The 15,367-nt window shown below is 35.3% G+C and overlaps 1 protein-coding gene across 2 annotated transcripts in view; it reads left to right on the top strand.

The window, feature by feature from the left end:
- Gdh (glutamate dehydrogenase, mitochondrial) overlaps positions 1-15,367 on the top strand; it is a 128,591-nt gene that overhangs the window by 93,549 nt on the left and 19,675 nt on the right. For both annotated transcript variants that reach the window (XM_081729444.1, XM_081729443.1), the window contains exons 4-6: positions 696-883; positions 4,403-4,519; positions 13,162-13,323. In XM_081729444.1, coding sequence (XP_081585570.1) covers positions 696-883; positions 4,403-4,519; positions 13,162-13,323 — 467 coding nt within the window. The remainder of the gene's footprint in view (positions 1-695; positions 884-4,402; positions 4,520-13,161; positions 13,324-15,367) is intronic.

Here is a 15,367-nt window from a genome sequence, read left to right as displayed (position 1 = left end):
TCACAGTGATTAGGCCTCTTAAAAGGTGTTGACCGTTTTTTGAAGTTTAAAATTCTAGTGACATGTCAAAATCTTGACACTCTTGTGTACAAAAACATTGGCGCCAGTTTAAATGTAGTTGATTCGTCTATACTGATAAGCCAGTAACTGAGTTCTGCGTGTTTTATATTTTGAATATTTTATCAATGCGTCAGCATCGCGTTATTCTGTTGCATCCTTGCCTTAAGTCTTTTCTTTTTTCTTTCTTTCTCTTCAGTCTAATGGCTGATACACACAAAGGTTTCAATGCGAGTCTGTTATTCTAACAGAATGTCATACCTACTCTGGTTAGAAGTGTTTACTGCTTATAAATAAATTTATCAACATTTGAGCTAAGATCGGTCCATCCATTTATTCTGAGGGAAAAAAAAAGAGAGAGAGAGAGAGAGAGAGAAGTGTATTTGGTAGTACTTTTGCTAGGAATTTACGTTCCCATTGTATTTTAGTGTACTTAGCATATTCATAAACGTATGATTTTTTAATCTTCTAAATAATTCATCAGAATAAGAACGTGATTTTTAGTTAATATGAATCAAGAATTTATCTGTACAAAGTGGCCTTTTTGAAAACTATATGTCTTGGTTGGTATATGCACTATATGTTTTGGTTGGTTGATTTGCATTGCACAACCCATTTTTGTAATTTCCTTCCAATAGGTCATCTTGACATCAATGCCCATGCGTGTGTGACGGGTAAACCTATCAACCAAGGTGGTATCCACGGCAGAATATCCGCAACTGGTCGAGGTGTTTTCCACGGCTTGGAGAACTTCATCAATGAAGCAAGTTATATGGGAATGATCGGAACAACACCTGGTTGGGGTGGAAAATCCTTCATTCTTCAGGTAATGCACATATAGAATTTTGAAAATGTCTATGATTTGAGAAGTATTTGGGACTTCATCGATAGTTTGTTTGTGCTTATCTTTCCCAGCCACGACTAAGAAAGCAAAGTATAAACCTGAGAGCAAGGGAGAGTGTGAGTATGGCATATGATATGTAAGTATGGCATAAACTTCTAATTCTGGTGACTCTGTTGGGTATTGATAGGCCTGAAATAAGAACTGATCTGATGTAACCTCCAAAATCTTATTTCAGGAGGAAAAGCTTATTCTTAGGTCAACCCATATTATAAAAAGACGCATCAGTCTGTCAGTCAGACCAATATGCAAACCTCAAAACATTTAAAAGTTCCGGATTGCATAAACATCTAGGCAAAAATATTTAAATATTCTTAATCCTTATTGTAAAAGCAAGATGCCCCATGCTGTCAGTCACATCACTTTCCAACATCTGTCACGCTAATAGTTATTGCTAGCTGCATAGCTTCCTCCATGACCCAAGAGTCAGGCTAATAGTTGTTTCTAGCTTCATAGCTTCTTCCATGACCCAAGAGTCTGGCTAATAGTTGTTGCTAGCTGCACAGTTTCCTCCATAATACCGAGAGTCAGGCTAATAGTGGTTGCTGGCTGCATACCTTCCTTCATAACACCAAGAATCAGGCTAATAATTGTTGCTAGCTGCTTAGCCTCCTCCATGATACCAAGAAATGTCGCTAGTGTAAAGGCAATTTGCACACTATTCGAAGGCTTTGGGGAGTATATTCACACTAAATATCAAGTTTCTTGTCTTTATCAGACTTTTTTTTTTTTTAATTGTTTTGCTAAGTAAAGCGACAGTGCGTAGTTCATAAAAGGGGTTACAACTTTAAATATTTTTTATTCAGTTCAACTAAATGTTCAGCCGTATGTTCTTATTCATTTGTGACGATAAAATGCTCTCATTTAAAAATTGTTTCGGGAGTCATGAGTTTTATGTAATCAACCAAATAGTTAGTAAATATTACAGGGAAAGACATGGGGTTGTATGTATTTTCCTATCATCTTTGTAGTAAGTTTGAATTGAAATATCCTTTATTTTCGCATACTTGATTCAATCGATTCTGGTTCAACACACGCAATTCAGAATAATAATAGTAATATTACCTAATACAAGAACAAAATTAGTTTTCATAACTAACACCATATTGTAACTGGTCACTTACAAACTTTTTTATTCCTGTTGTACTTTAATTTCATATTTCTCAGTCACTATTTCAATGGCGTGATTCTACGTCATAACCACGGGTACTTTAGGTGACAACTTCAGCAAAAGTAATAATATAAAACCTCAGAAGAATTCCAAAATGTTATAGTGTATTACCAAATCTCATATCGTTAGCTGTCTCAGTATAACTTAAAAATTAAAATCACATTTTATCTTCAAACTCCAAACATCAAAGTTTGTATCAGTTAGTTTAAAAAATTAACAGTTTCATCAAATAATAAACTTCTCTATAAATCTCCACAATATTAAGTACTTATGCTAAATTTACGCCTCAAGTAACTGCTGTAAAACACACTATATATTAAAATGCTAGGTTTATATGTTTATCCCCAATCCTTTCGACAATGAGATCTCGAAAACCACAAGTGCTACAAACGTGCCGTTTTCACTGGTCGATTCCAAATTTTGTGTAGATTGTCCAGTTCTAATTGAATATTTAAAAAACATGGCTATTATTACATTTCTAGGGGTACACTGAAGTGTTGAAATTTTAAAAAAGTAAAGCATCATATCCCACGAGTTATACATCCTAACACTACATCATTGTATATAGGGGTTGTATATCTCTCAGGCATTTGTAATGAAAAAAACGAAGGATAGCCATTTCTCCAGACTAAGATGAATCTTTATTGTTTGGAATGTTTTGCTGAATGAACACCATATATCCCTCACATTATAAAATTGTGTATGTAATGTATTTGCTTATTACATACTGCATGCAAGAAGGAAGAAAACACTGATCACATTAATGAATTAGAAACTCCAACCGGAAGTAGGCTCAAATCTTGCAAACGACGCGATATTGAAAAATAATCGGGGAAAAAAATTTCCCCTTTATGGCACCCCTTGCCGAGTTTTGTTAAAATGTCTTTCACTTGTCTATAAAGGGACAGGTACAGATGTTGTGAGGAATGACAAGAAGATTCATGCTCATATGTGAATAATGCTCTGTGTAGAGAGCGAGGCTCAGCCAGTAACTTCAATAAAAAAAAAAAAAAAAAACACTAGTATGTGCTTAGAAACTGTCAACTGCCAAAAATGTCTCAACACACAAACCAATTCACAAACATCACATAACAACTAATCAAAAACTTTGAATCAATCACACATTAAAGGTGTATCCTTTTATTCATACCTAAAATTACCAAATTTAATAATTGTTGTTAAACTCTTCTGTCTGGAGTATAGGAAAAAAATGTTTAAAATAAGAAACCTCTCACGTTGGACCCCAATTAAAATTTCAAGCATAAACCTTAAGCATAACCACAATATATGCAGTAAGCCACATACTTCAAAGATATACGGTAAACTCTAGTAACCATTCACCAACACGCAAGTAACAAACAGGTAGTGTACTTGTAGTGTTCTTACAAGCATAACTTTGTCATAAATTTCTAATAATATTGACAGCACACACTCCAAAGGTTAAATCGTTATTTGTCTAACAAAAGAAGCAGCACTTTTGTTTTTCTTTTTAAATACTTGTAACTTCTATATCAAGTTGTTAAAACCATTCTCTTGCTGCATATATTGAAAACGAACCAGCGATTTTTTTTTTCTCCGTGAGATAGACTTGTTTCTTCTCATAGGAATTCTCGAACTTTCAATAACGCTCTAAGATGTAATAGTGCTTTACTATATGGTTGGGAAACATAAGTATTATATCAATTTATCAGTTAAAATTCCATTTTTATAAATGCAGGCAGTTAAAACATTTGGTCTACGTATGTGTTTACTTTTTTGCATTTACCGAAAATGATTGCGTGAATTTTAAAATCACAGATATCAATAGCAGGGAGCTGATACAACATGAGAGATATAATATCTGTTGGACTCATTGTTAAGGGTATCTGATAGATCTATCTACCAAGTTTCGTAACTTTATTAGTATTAATAGAAAAATGAGTTTTTAAGACAATTCTTGAAAATTCCGTTGATTTTAATCCTAGTGCTTTCGTAAAAGTAGGTTAAAATGATTATTAAACTATAAAAAATATTATTGCCACAGTGTATGTCCAGTTGTCATCAAAAGTCATACAATTTTGCAGTAGTTGAAATCATTTATGGTAATATTTCGGTAAATTAAACAAAATGTTTCCGTCGAATTTTTGAGAGTAATAGTTGTAAAGCAGAACATAAACTTTTGGTGACGACTGTACGCATAGTTATATGGGAAATTATGACCCTGTAGGTAACAAACAATCCTAATATAAATTCTGTTGTAAAATATTTACAAAGTAATTTCCTTCTTTCAACAGGGATTTGGCAACGTGGGTTTGCACACGATGAGATACTTGCATAGAGCTGGAGCTGTATGTATTGGTGTCAAAGAAATCGACGGTTCAATTTATAATAATCAAGGAATAGATCCTAAGGTATATATTTTATATTTTGTGTGCATGTTTTTCGTTAAGAAATGACTGTATTAGTGTGTTTAAAACAAAATCAACTGATTTAGCCACCTTACAATATTTGTGTAGATGTTTATGCCCGCACTGGATTTTTATAATTGACTACCGAATCAAAAACATCTAATTTTAGAAAAATGAAATGAAATCTTTGAGTTTTACGTCCCACGGTTATGCCGGTTAGGCTAAAGGAGACAGTGATGATGAGAGATGAGTGAAATGGTGGAATGAAGAAAGTGGGAGGAAACGGGAGAACCCCGAGAAAACCCACGAGCACGGTGTTTGTCCACCACAAAGTTCATTTGGCGGGGACTGGGATCGAACCCGGGACCTCAAGCACCAGAGGTGAACGCTGTGCCACTGAGCCACCGCGCCCCCAATCTCATTTTAGACTTCCAAACAATGCAATGCGTAAGTATAGGAAGGTATAGAACTGCTATATCTCTCTTTGTCAGGTATCATAGCAAATACATATCGAGGAACGGTTTTTAGGAGTCGATTCAGCGTCCCAAGAATAAGTTTAATCTCATCGTTAACCCTCTACTCAAACCGGAAATGGTAGAATATAACAATTTCCGGTTTCAATGTTGATCACCATAGAATAAAAACGGTAACAGATAAAAATTAGTTTCATGGAATTTATGGTATCTGAGGAAAAGATACCATCTCCATTTATACCTTTCTGCTAAAATCAGAAGTGGTATTAGTTTACTACTTTCAGTTTCAATATTGATCTCTATAAAGCTAACATGGTAAGAGATAGCGAGGAACAATTTACTTCATTAACTCTCTATTCAAACCGGAAGTGGTAGAAATTAACCATCTCAGGTTTCAACTATGATCCCCAGAGCAAAAACTGTAATAGACAGCGGGAACCGGTCTTTTGGAGTGGCTTTAATGTTTCAAGAATAGGTTGCACTTCCTCCATTAACATTATTCAAATCGGAAGTAGAAGAAATTGACGATTTCCGGTTTCGATGTTGAGCACCAGAGAATAAGTACGGTAATAGATAACGACATGTACTTTTATGTAGTCGGTTCAGCGTCTGAAGAAAAGATACCATGTCTACCCACATTTCTGCTAAAACCGGAAGTGGTATAAGTTTACTACTTCTACTACCATTTTCGAAATATTGGTTTCCATAAAGCAAATATGGTAAGTGATAGCGATTAACTTTTTTTTTAATCTATTCAGCGTTCAAACAGTAGGTTCCGTCTACTCCGTTAACTCGGTTGAAACCCGAAGTGGTGAAAATGATCAATTTTCACTTTCAGCGTTGTTGGCATAAAAAAATACGGTAAGAGATACCATTTTCTTTTTTCGGGGGGATTGATTTAGCGTCTGAAAGAAAGTTACTGCATTCACCCAGGTCTCTAGTGAAACCAAATGTGGTGGAAACTTTCCACTGCTTCCGACTTCCACTGCGAACGTAGTTTTTGCACCTCGTGCAAGTTTATCTGTTTTTCTCTGCCCTTTCCACGGTCACGTGTTTTTTTTTTTCGAGCTGATCTATGATCATCATTGGCTGTATTCTTGGGAGTAGTTATGTCACAAATGTCTTCATATTGAACGTCTCTCTTTTCCAAGTGCTATTAAAAATTTCCTTCTTGAGTTGTTCTTTGAAGGTGCGGAGTAAAGGAAAGTCTATAATATATAAGTACTCAATACTCTTACATCTACGAAGCGTACAATATGGTCATGGGTCAGTTTCTTGTAATTCTCTTGAAGCTAAAATGCTGAACCATTTGATCCATGATATCCACTTCTCCTTTGTTTGCATTGTAATCTTCTGATTTGAGGTTTGGCAGGGTGAGAATGCATTGTACTAAGAAGAGTTACAACTTTAGGTGGCTTAGGACAAGAAGATACTATCATTACATTATCTTGAAATCGAAACATTGTTGTGAATTTCTCTCTTCTTAGGAACCTTGAAGTCTGATGGCAATTCGGGATTATTCCGTCGTATTGCAGTAACTAATGTCAGGCGCCTTGAAAGCAAATGCTGTGCAAGTTCTACACTTGTGAAAAAATTCAACGCACGTGATATTGCGGCCACTGTTCTCAATTTCTTCCGTGAGATCCATGACCACTTTTTTATAGTGTTCATTTTCTCTGGAATCTTCTGAGCTCTTCCTCGTGTTGATTTGCGTCTTCCAGGCATAGTTTGTTGTACTGTCATATATAGTCTAAATTTTAATACCATACTTTCCTGGTTCTAAAGTTTTTTTTTTCTTTCTTTCTTTTTTTTCTGCGTCTCTCGGCTGCATTATCAAATCGCATCGAAATCTGAAATCCATTACGACTAATCTTGGAAAATATTGGACGCCCATCCGAGCGACTTCACAATTGACTGACAGATTCATTTTTGGACTTACACATACCAATAAGTAACAACGTACCAACAATTTTTTTTTCAGTTCAGTTTCATCCACTTCGTTCCACCGATCACGGAAAGCCATCCTTTCGTCTGTGTTCGTCCATTTACATATCAATTTCAGCAGCGGAGGCCAAAAAAAAAAAAAAAAAAAAAAAAAACAATAGATTTTGAGTTACATTCTCTAGCTGCAAAATGTGAAGGTTCTGCCTTCTCACTAACAATGTTTCTGTTCGACATTCTAAGTTTCTAAACACCAAATTAGTAATAGTAAGCCTGTACTTATCAAAAATGAGACAAAAAGTAATAATACATTAAAAAATCAGCCAACTATAGCTGTCATTTGTATTTTTAACTAGTATTTAATGTTGCCATACCTAGAATTTGTTTCTAGTTGTCTCTAGTTTATTCCTAAACGTGATGCATATTTTATCAGGAAGAAGCAATCTAAATTGAATTTAGAGAAAAGGCAGCTTAGAAAAATAATTACCTTATATAATGAGTAATCGAAATTAGCTTTGAAAAAGCATTGATAAAAGATTCTGAAAATATAGTTCGGCATCGCAGAAATCACATTTACTAATCAACTAGAGACAACAAAAACTATTACAAATTCTAGGTTTGGTAACATTGGATACTAGAGAAAAATACAAATGTTAATTGATTTTTTTAGTGTATATATATACTTTTTGTCTCATCTTTTATAAGCTTTGTTACTCATTTGACTTTTCAGAAAGATAGAATAGTTTTGTGAAAATAGTAATTCAATGAATGTCTGAGATCGGCCTGACGATGTCTGCAGAACAGGAGGAGGACGAAATATGCAACCGAGTATAAATAAAACTGCTTTGATGGTAAATAACAATTTTATCATTCAGTTAGTGATTTAGAGAAACCTTGGAATGAAATTGCAGTAAATATGTAGCTTCAGGATAGTAAATAACTTTAATGAACATTACAAGAATATAGTTCTCATTTCCACAAATCAGTACAAAACTGGTCAAGGAAAGTCAGGAAGTCTCCTTTCTCAGAAAGAAGTAAATTTGGAACACCAAATACATGTCAGCACAATAAACTTTAGAAGCAAGAAGAAATGAAACTCTAAAATTTCGTTAATTACTAGTACATTTTGAATATAGTAATGAGATTTCATTTAATAATTTTCCTTTTACTTTTTTAATCAACTTGGCTCGAAAAGGCTCGAAGATCTTCACCATTAAAAACAAACCTAGGACACAGCTAAACATCGAACTGTTTAAAAGATCAAAACAGGAATATGTCAGACAAGGTATAGAGAATTTAGAAAAGACAGGCTCTTGCATAGGATTCACAGCTTTCACAGAAGTTCCTTTAACAGGTTTATCCGACAATGCTTAATTATATCAATAAATATGGCATTGCTCTTCTAAAATTGATGTAATTTGATGTTGAGCGACATGGAGGGTTAGATTTAGTCTGAAAGCGTTTCAGATTAGTTATAAATTGGGAACGAAAAATAAATAAATAAATAAACAAATAAATAAATTAAATGAATAAATAAATAAAATATAAAGAAATCGAAGGTAATTGTAAAGCGCCAATTTCTTAGAAGAGTAATACAGTTTCCCGTTGACCTCCTTAGATCTATACTGAAGAACTCAATTGTATCAAGACGTACGTTATATTTCGTCACTTGAATACCATTTAAAAATGAAAATGAAATCTTTAAGTTTTACGTCCCACGGTTATGCCGGTTAGGCTAAAGGAGACGGTGAAGATGAGAAATGAATGAAATGGTGGAATGAAAGAAGTGGGAGGAAACGGGAGAACCCCGAGAAAACCCACGAGCACGATGTTTGTCCACCACAAAGTCCACACGGCGCGAGCTGGGATCGAACCAGGGACCCCAAGCACCGGGGATAAATGCTCTACCACTGAGGCACCGCGCCCCCCGAATACCATTTAAGTTTCAGTATTACATGACCTTATTATCCAGCTCAGAACATTTCACAGAGACGCTATAACATTGAATCAGTTAACAACTCTCGTTTTGAACTACACAACTTTACGTATTGAAGACACCTATTATACCATGTAGCTCGTAAGTCAGTTGCAACTAGCAGTAATTAAATTCTGGTTTGACTAGTATAGTAGCTACTTGAGTAGAGCAGTACTTCCCTTAATTCAGTTGCCATTATCAGTAAAGAAGTTTAGTGGCGGATCTAGAAGGTAAAACTGGGGCAGTCAGAACCCAGACTGATAGATGTATCATGAGTTAACACAAATCATTGTAATTTTAAATCCGTTTACATACTTACCTAACAGGAACTAGGAATAAAAAATGGATCATTCCTTTTACCAGTTACAGTTAGACATGAAGTACGAATTAGTAATTAATAAATTATAGGCATGTACAGGTACGATAGCTAAACTTATTAGTCACAAGACATTGCGCTTTACATGGGAAAAATTGTAATTAACGTCCAAGTTAGAAATTGTCGAAGAAAAGAAAATTTGAATATAAATGTTCAACTCACTGCTATTAATGTTATCTTAGAAGTGTTCAATAAAGAATAAAAGGCAAATCTTATTAACTTTCAAAAATACATAAATAATGTCTTCAATTATTTTTGTCACTCAAGAAACTTGGGGATCCTATATCACCACTAGTGAAGTTGTTTGTGAGCCTTAGTGTTGTTTATTCTTAATTAGTTGAGAACGAATGAATAAACTATCTACATAATGATTTTCTACTGTAAATGTTGATGGAAACATGACTGTAAATACAGTGGTGTTATTGAATTGTTTTCCTATCCTTACACCGTCATTTTACGAAGGTTTTCGGAAACTCGACAAAAGATTTGAACATAGTCGATCGGTAAAGGAACATTCTTGCAGGTAGGCCTAAATCAGTTTGTACAGAAGATAATTTAAATGATGTTGCTCAATGTTTTATACAGTTCAAAGCGTACATTGACTACAAAATACCTAGAACAAGTGTACAATTGATATAGATAACGTTCAAATAGGTATCTTATAAGCTGACTGAATCACTTTTGGTCTTTATTTTACCTCTAAATTAAAAATGCAATTTTGCCGACTAACTTGTAGGATACCCTATAGTGTGAGATTCAATATTAAAAAATTACTGTCATAACAACAATAACAAGGTGAGTACCTAGTTTCAAAATAGTACCTCGGTGGCTCAGTGGTAGAGCGTTCACCTCTGGTGCTTGGGGTCCCGGGTTCGATCCCAGCCCTCGCCAAGTGAACTTTGTGGTGGACAAACATCGTGCTCGTGGGTTTTCTCGGGGTTCTCCCGTTTCCTCCCACTTTCTTCATTCCACCATTTCACTCATCTCTCATCATCACCGTCTCCTTTAGCCTAACCGGCATAACCGTGGGACGTAAAACTCAAAGATTTCATTTCATTTCATTTTTCAAGATAGTACCTTATTACAGGTAAAAGATACGTAGAATGCACCTAGTTACTCATATGCAGCATCCCAAGAATAAGTTTCAATTCAGACGTTATCCTATATTGAAACCGAAAGTGTTTGATCTGTTCTTTCGGTTGCAATATTGAGTTCCCATAATTTGGAAGTCTACCTTAATTTCACAGTGTGAAACGAAATTTTAGATCGAAGTAGCTGTGAAAATGTTTTACGATGTTGTGTTTTTATAATTAACACAAAACATGAAAAAAATTTCAAAATTAAATTGGCCAGGACTCATATTTCAAGGTACATTCTTCTTGTACGAGTAAGAGGGGGGTCGGGGAGAGACCTCGAAAACTCTCAGTTGAGATGACCGACCGTGGAATTATAAACCTCCCGATTGTGAAACAACCTGAATCATTCACCCATACTGACTTCCTTCCCAATGTTACTGATACATTATCATTAGTGAAAGAACAGAATTTAAGCAGCATGATCCAAATTCATACTTGGCTGATAAAATAAGTGTTGATTTCTTTCTGAGCGAAGTAGACAATGTTAAACCTATTATTTTTTAAAAAAAAGTAAATTATGATGGTAGTGTGTTCAAATAAGCGTATACAGTAAATGTAAATACTGCTGCAATATATGTGATTGTTGATGCGTTTCACAAGAATGTTTTCCATTTTTCTGATTCTGCAACATTTAACCGAACAGCATTTAAAAAAATGGACAAAGAGTAGACATATAAATCGATAAATCTTATTGTACTGAACACAATGATATAGAAGAATAAATCCTCATGCGTATTTTTCGAAACAATAAGTAGAACTAATTTTTGTGGCTAAATAAGAAAATAAATATTTATATACCTAGCGTATACTTCTTTTAATTAGTTCCTTGTAATTGCGATACCTCTTACAGCTGCCTGATATCTCCTACGGAGAATGTTACATTTGAGTGTGTAAATCAAGATGTTACGTGATACTTTTTAACATTATGTGGCCGACACAATGTCTGTCACTCCACACTTTCCTAAAACTCGAGTCGTCTCACCAAATACATATTCGAAAACTGTTAAGATTAACAGAAGTATTTTCGTGCTCATGGTTCTTCATAGTGTAGAGTTCTGTCACTATCTTACAACATTGTTTATGACGTCTTCCATAAATACCAGGAAGCTGGAAGAGGTATCGAAATTATGAGGACCTAAATAAAAGAATTAGATGTTAAGCACGTAAATATTTGTTTTCTTATTTATGGATAATGCATATAAGATGATACTTTAACATCATTTGTATGGCGTTGCCAATACTTGTGCTGTTCATTGTCAGTCTGATGCAGTTGATAGTTTTCGTTCTGCTGGGATAGATTATTTATTTATGCATGCATGAAAAATACACATGGTTAAGTAGAAGACAAAACGAGGAAGGATCAAATGAAAACCTTAAAAATGCAATCAAATGTCGCAAAGTTGGACGATTGCTTCGATACGTGGTAGTAATATGCCTTGAGTTGCATTTAATGACCGATAGATGACAGTGTTGCTGGAAGAACGACAAACGCGGCAGCGGCAATATCAAGATGGCCACCCCACTGTCTACATGCACCACGTTAGGACAGCGTTCGGTTATCCGGTTTTTGAGCAGTGAAGATATGGAACCAATTAAAATTCATTGCAGAATGGCAGCAAAGTATGGTGATCATGTTTCTCTCTGCAGCAAGTATACGAGTGGTGTAGGAAGTTCAAAAGTGGCATAACATCTGTTGAGGATGCTCTTCGACCGGGACAGGCTCACCGCGTAGTGTCCGATGAAAACATTATGTTAGCGGAACAGCTTATAGAGAAAAATGCGTATTACGCTGAAAGAAATCGCCACAGTCATGAATATTAGCGTTGGTTCAGCTCAACACATTGTGCATAATGTTCTGCATTTCAATAAGATGTCTGCAAAGTGGCAACGTGAGTTGACTGCTGAATTGAAAGATAGACGCATCGACTCCTGTGAAAGAACTTTTGCGTCTTTTCAACACCGAGGGTGATGCATTTCTGGAGAAGATTGTGACAGACGATGAGACCTGGGTTCACTATCATCATCCAGAAACCAAAAAAGCGAGCAAGGAATGGCGGCATATCTCTTCGCCGAAAAGAAGGGGAAAAAGTGCACTCAACCACCAACAGGAAAGGTCATGCTCATTCTCTTCTGGGATGCAAAGGGAGTAATTTTGGAAGAGTACACGAAAAAAGTGGCAGTAACCAGCGCCTGGTATTCAAACCTGCTGAAAAATCAACTTCCCCTTACAATCAGGTGTAAGCGACAAGGACTTCTGTCCGTATACTGCTCGTTTGACCGTTGAGACTATCGATAATATCAAATTTGATTTTCATTTATCCACCCTATTCACCAGACCCTGTCCCCAGTGAACCACTGAAAGAAGCGATAGGAGGCAAGCATTTCAATAGTGATGAAGAGGTGGAAAATGCGGTGCACGAGTAACTACAAACTCGACCAAAAGAATTCTTCCAATATGGTATCCTTGCATTTTTGATGCGGTGAAATACTTGCATTCAATGTTAAAGGAACTACATTGAAAGGTAAGAGGTAATATTTCCCTTTCATTGTTACATTCTAAAATGTATTGAAGTTTTAAGGTTTTCATTTGATCCTCTCTCGTACCTATTATAGTTTGATTTCTGCTAATAGTGACACACATTGACGCTAATATTACTTGTAATGTTGAACAGACTTGCATTTTTAGGCATAGACACCGTTGAATAGAATTAAGTTTTCTTATGTTCTATACATTTGATTTCCAGGAACTGGAGGAATACCGAAATGAGCACGGTACAATCGTAGGTTTCCCAGGAGCCCAACCATATGAAGGCGAGGATTTATTGTTCGAAGACTGTGAAATCTTGATCCCTGCTGCTACAGAGAAGGCCATAAGAAAGGACAACGCCCACAAAATTAAAGCTAGAGTAAGTTGATACAATAATTGCTAATCATAGCTATAGAATACATATTTAATAACTTAGGTATAAACGTTCTTACCTTTTATCCGGAGATTTAATAAAATGTTTCATATCTTTTATGTTCACTGGCATCTTTGTCAGTGTTCTCTATTTGCTGCTAAAGTCGTAACGTGTGGGTAAGTTCCTGCCTACTTGTGGAATCCTTTATGGGAGAAAAAATAAATGAAGTGCTCATTTAAGGTTCCCGGATTTTTCAGACAAAAATAAATAAAGGAAGATTTCACTATTTTTAGGGGATAAAAACTAAGATAAGTCATATTCGGAATTTACATATAACAAATTCATAAATGGTTTCACATAGTAACAGAATGATTTTAACTGGAAATTTTACTTTACTGGAATGATTCACTTTCAATTAAAATAATTGCAACACACAAAACTCATAAAAAAGTATATTAGAATTCCTGGTAGAAGTTTACGTGGTTCGGGCCCCTATTAATGTGTAGTCCTCATCTCATGCGTCTTCGGTAACGAAAGAGAGATACACTTTAGTCTAGCCAGCCAAGTATACTACATAAATCTTCGCCTTTATTTGTATTTCAATGAAGACTGCATTTCGTGACAGTCCCATACCCTGCTTTACACATTCAAAAAATCCTTCCAAAACGTATCCGAATTCACAATTACTTGAAATCTGTTTTTGTTAGTGCACGTTGTTTTCTGTTCCTGACATTAGTATATCAAGATCGATCGAAATGCGCGAGGTAGTTGTGCACATTTAGTCTTAATACTACAAACTTGGAGAGCGCAAGGCCAATAATAACGGAGAAAAAGCTTAAAGTTTCCAACTTGCCGCATATATGATATGTCGCGTAAAGTTATCAAGTGACTGCGTGCCAGAATGAGGAGCATCTACGACTCACGTACAAAGACTCCTAGGTTCGATTCCCGCTAGAGTCAACTTTTGTTTTTTACGTTAACCAATAAAGTTGCCATTTGTAACTACAAGTAAAATATTAATTTATCATATGTTAATAATGTATAAAACAATAGAAATGTTCAAATCAGTTAAACACAAACAAACTATTTGCTGAGCAAAACAGTATATTCACATTAAAAAACTACATACGTGTGACAGTTTCACCAACTAACACTTTGGCTTCATCAGACACTAGATAGTGTCTAATGAAGCCAAAGTGTTTGTTGGCGAAACAGTCACACGCATGTAGTTTTTAAATGTGAATATATTGTTTTGCTCAGCAAATAGTTTGTGTTTAGTTATATACCAAGCAAAGCTTCTATTTATGGAAAATATCTAATCAGTTGTAAAACCTTTCAGTGTTCCATGTTAACTAGCAACAAAATGTAACCTATTCTGTAAATATATTTTTTTTTTATCACGAGTTATATTATAGTTACCACAGTCGTTGTGTAAACAATGTTCTTGACACTTCGTGTCTATATCTGTGAACAGTGCCGAATCAACCGGACTTATGCAAGAGGGATGGATTGTGCTTCAGACGACAATAGCATAGGAAACTGACAGTTGTGGCCAGGGGTGTCATTTAGGGGAGCAGGAGGGGCAATTGCCTCTACAAGACTGAACAATACATATACTTTTATCGATTGTCTACTAATATACCAGTTCAAAACGTGAAAGTCTTATGTCGGTGGTGCTCTGCCCTTCTCAACCGAAGTTTGAAATGATGCCCCTGGTTTATAGCATACATCCAGTATTACCAAAGGGGATTTTCCCCTCATCCTCCTTGTAATTCGCACACTGTTCAGATATAGACACGAAGCATCAAGAACATATTGTAAACAATGACTGTGGTAACCATAATATAACTCCTGATACCAATATAGTTACCAATAGGTTACATTTTGTTGCTAGTTAACATGGAACATTGAAAGATTTTACAACTGATTTGAACATTTCTATTGTTTTATTCATTATAAACATATGGTACATTAATATTTTACTTGTAGTTACAAATGGCAACTTTATTGGTTAAAGCAAAAAACAGAAAAAGTTATCTAGCGGCAATCG

Source organism: Thermobia domestica, chromosome 10, assembly GCF_964235325.1.
Source record: "Thermobia domestica chromosome 10, izTheDome1.hap1.1, whole genome shotgun sequence".
In the NCBI taxonomy this organism is placed as follows: Eukaryota; Metazoa; Arthropoda; class Insecta; order Zygentoma; family Lepismatidae; genus Thermobia; species Thermobia domestica.
The sequence above is the reverse complement of the archived record's forward strand: the minus strand, read 5'-3'. Positions and strand labels throughout refer to the sequence as shown.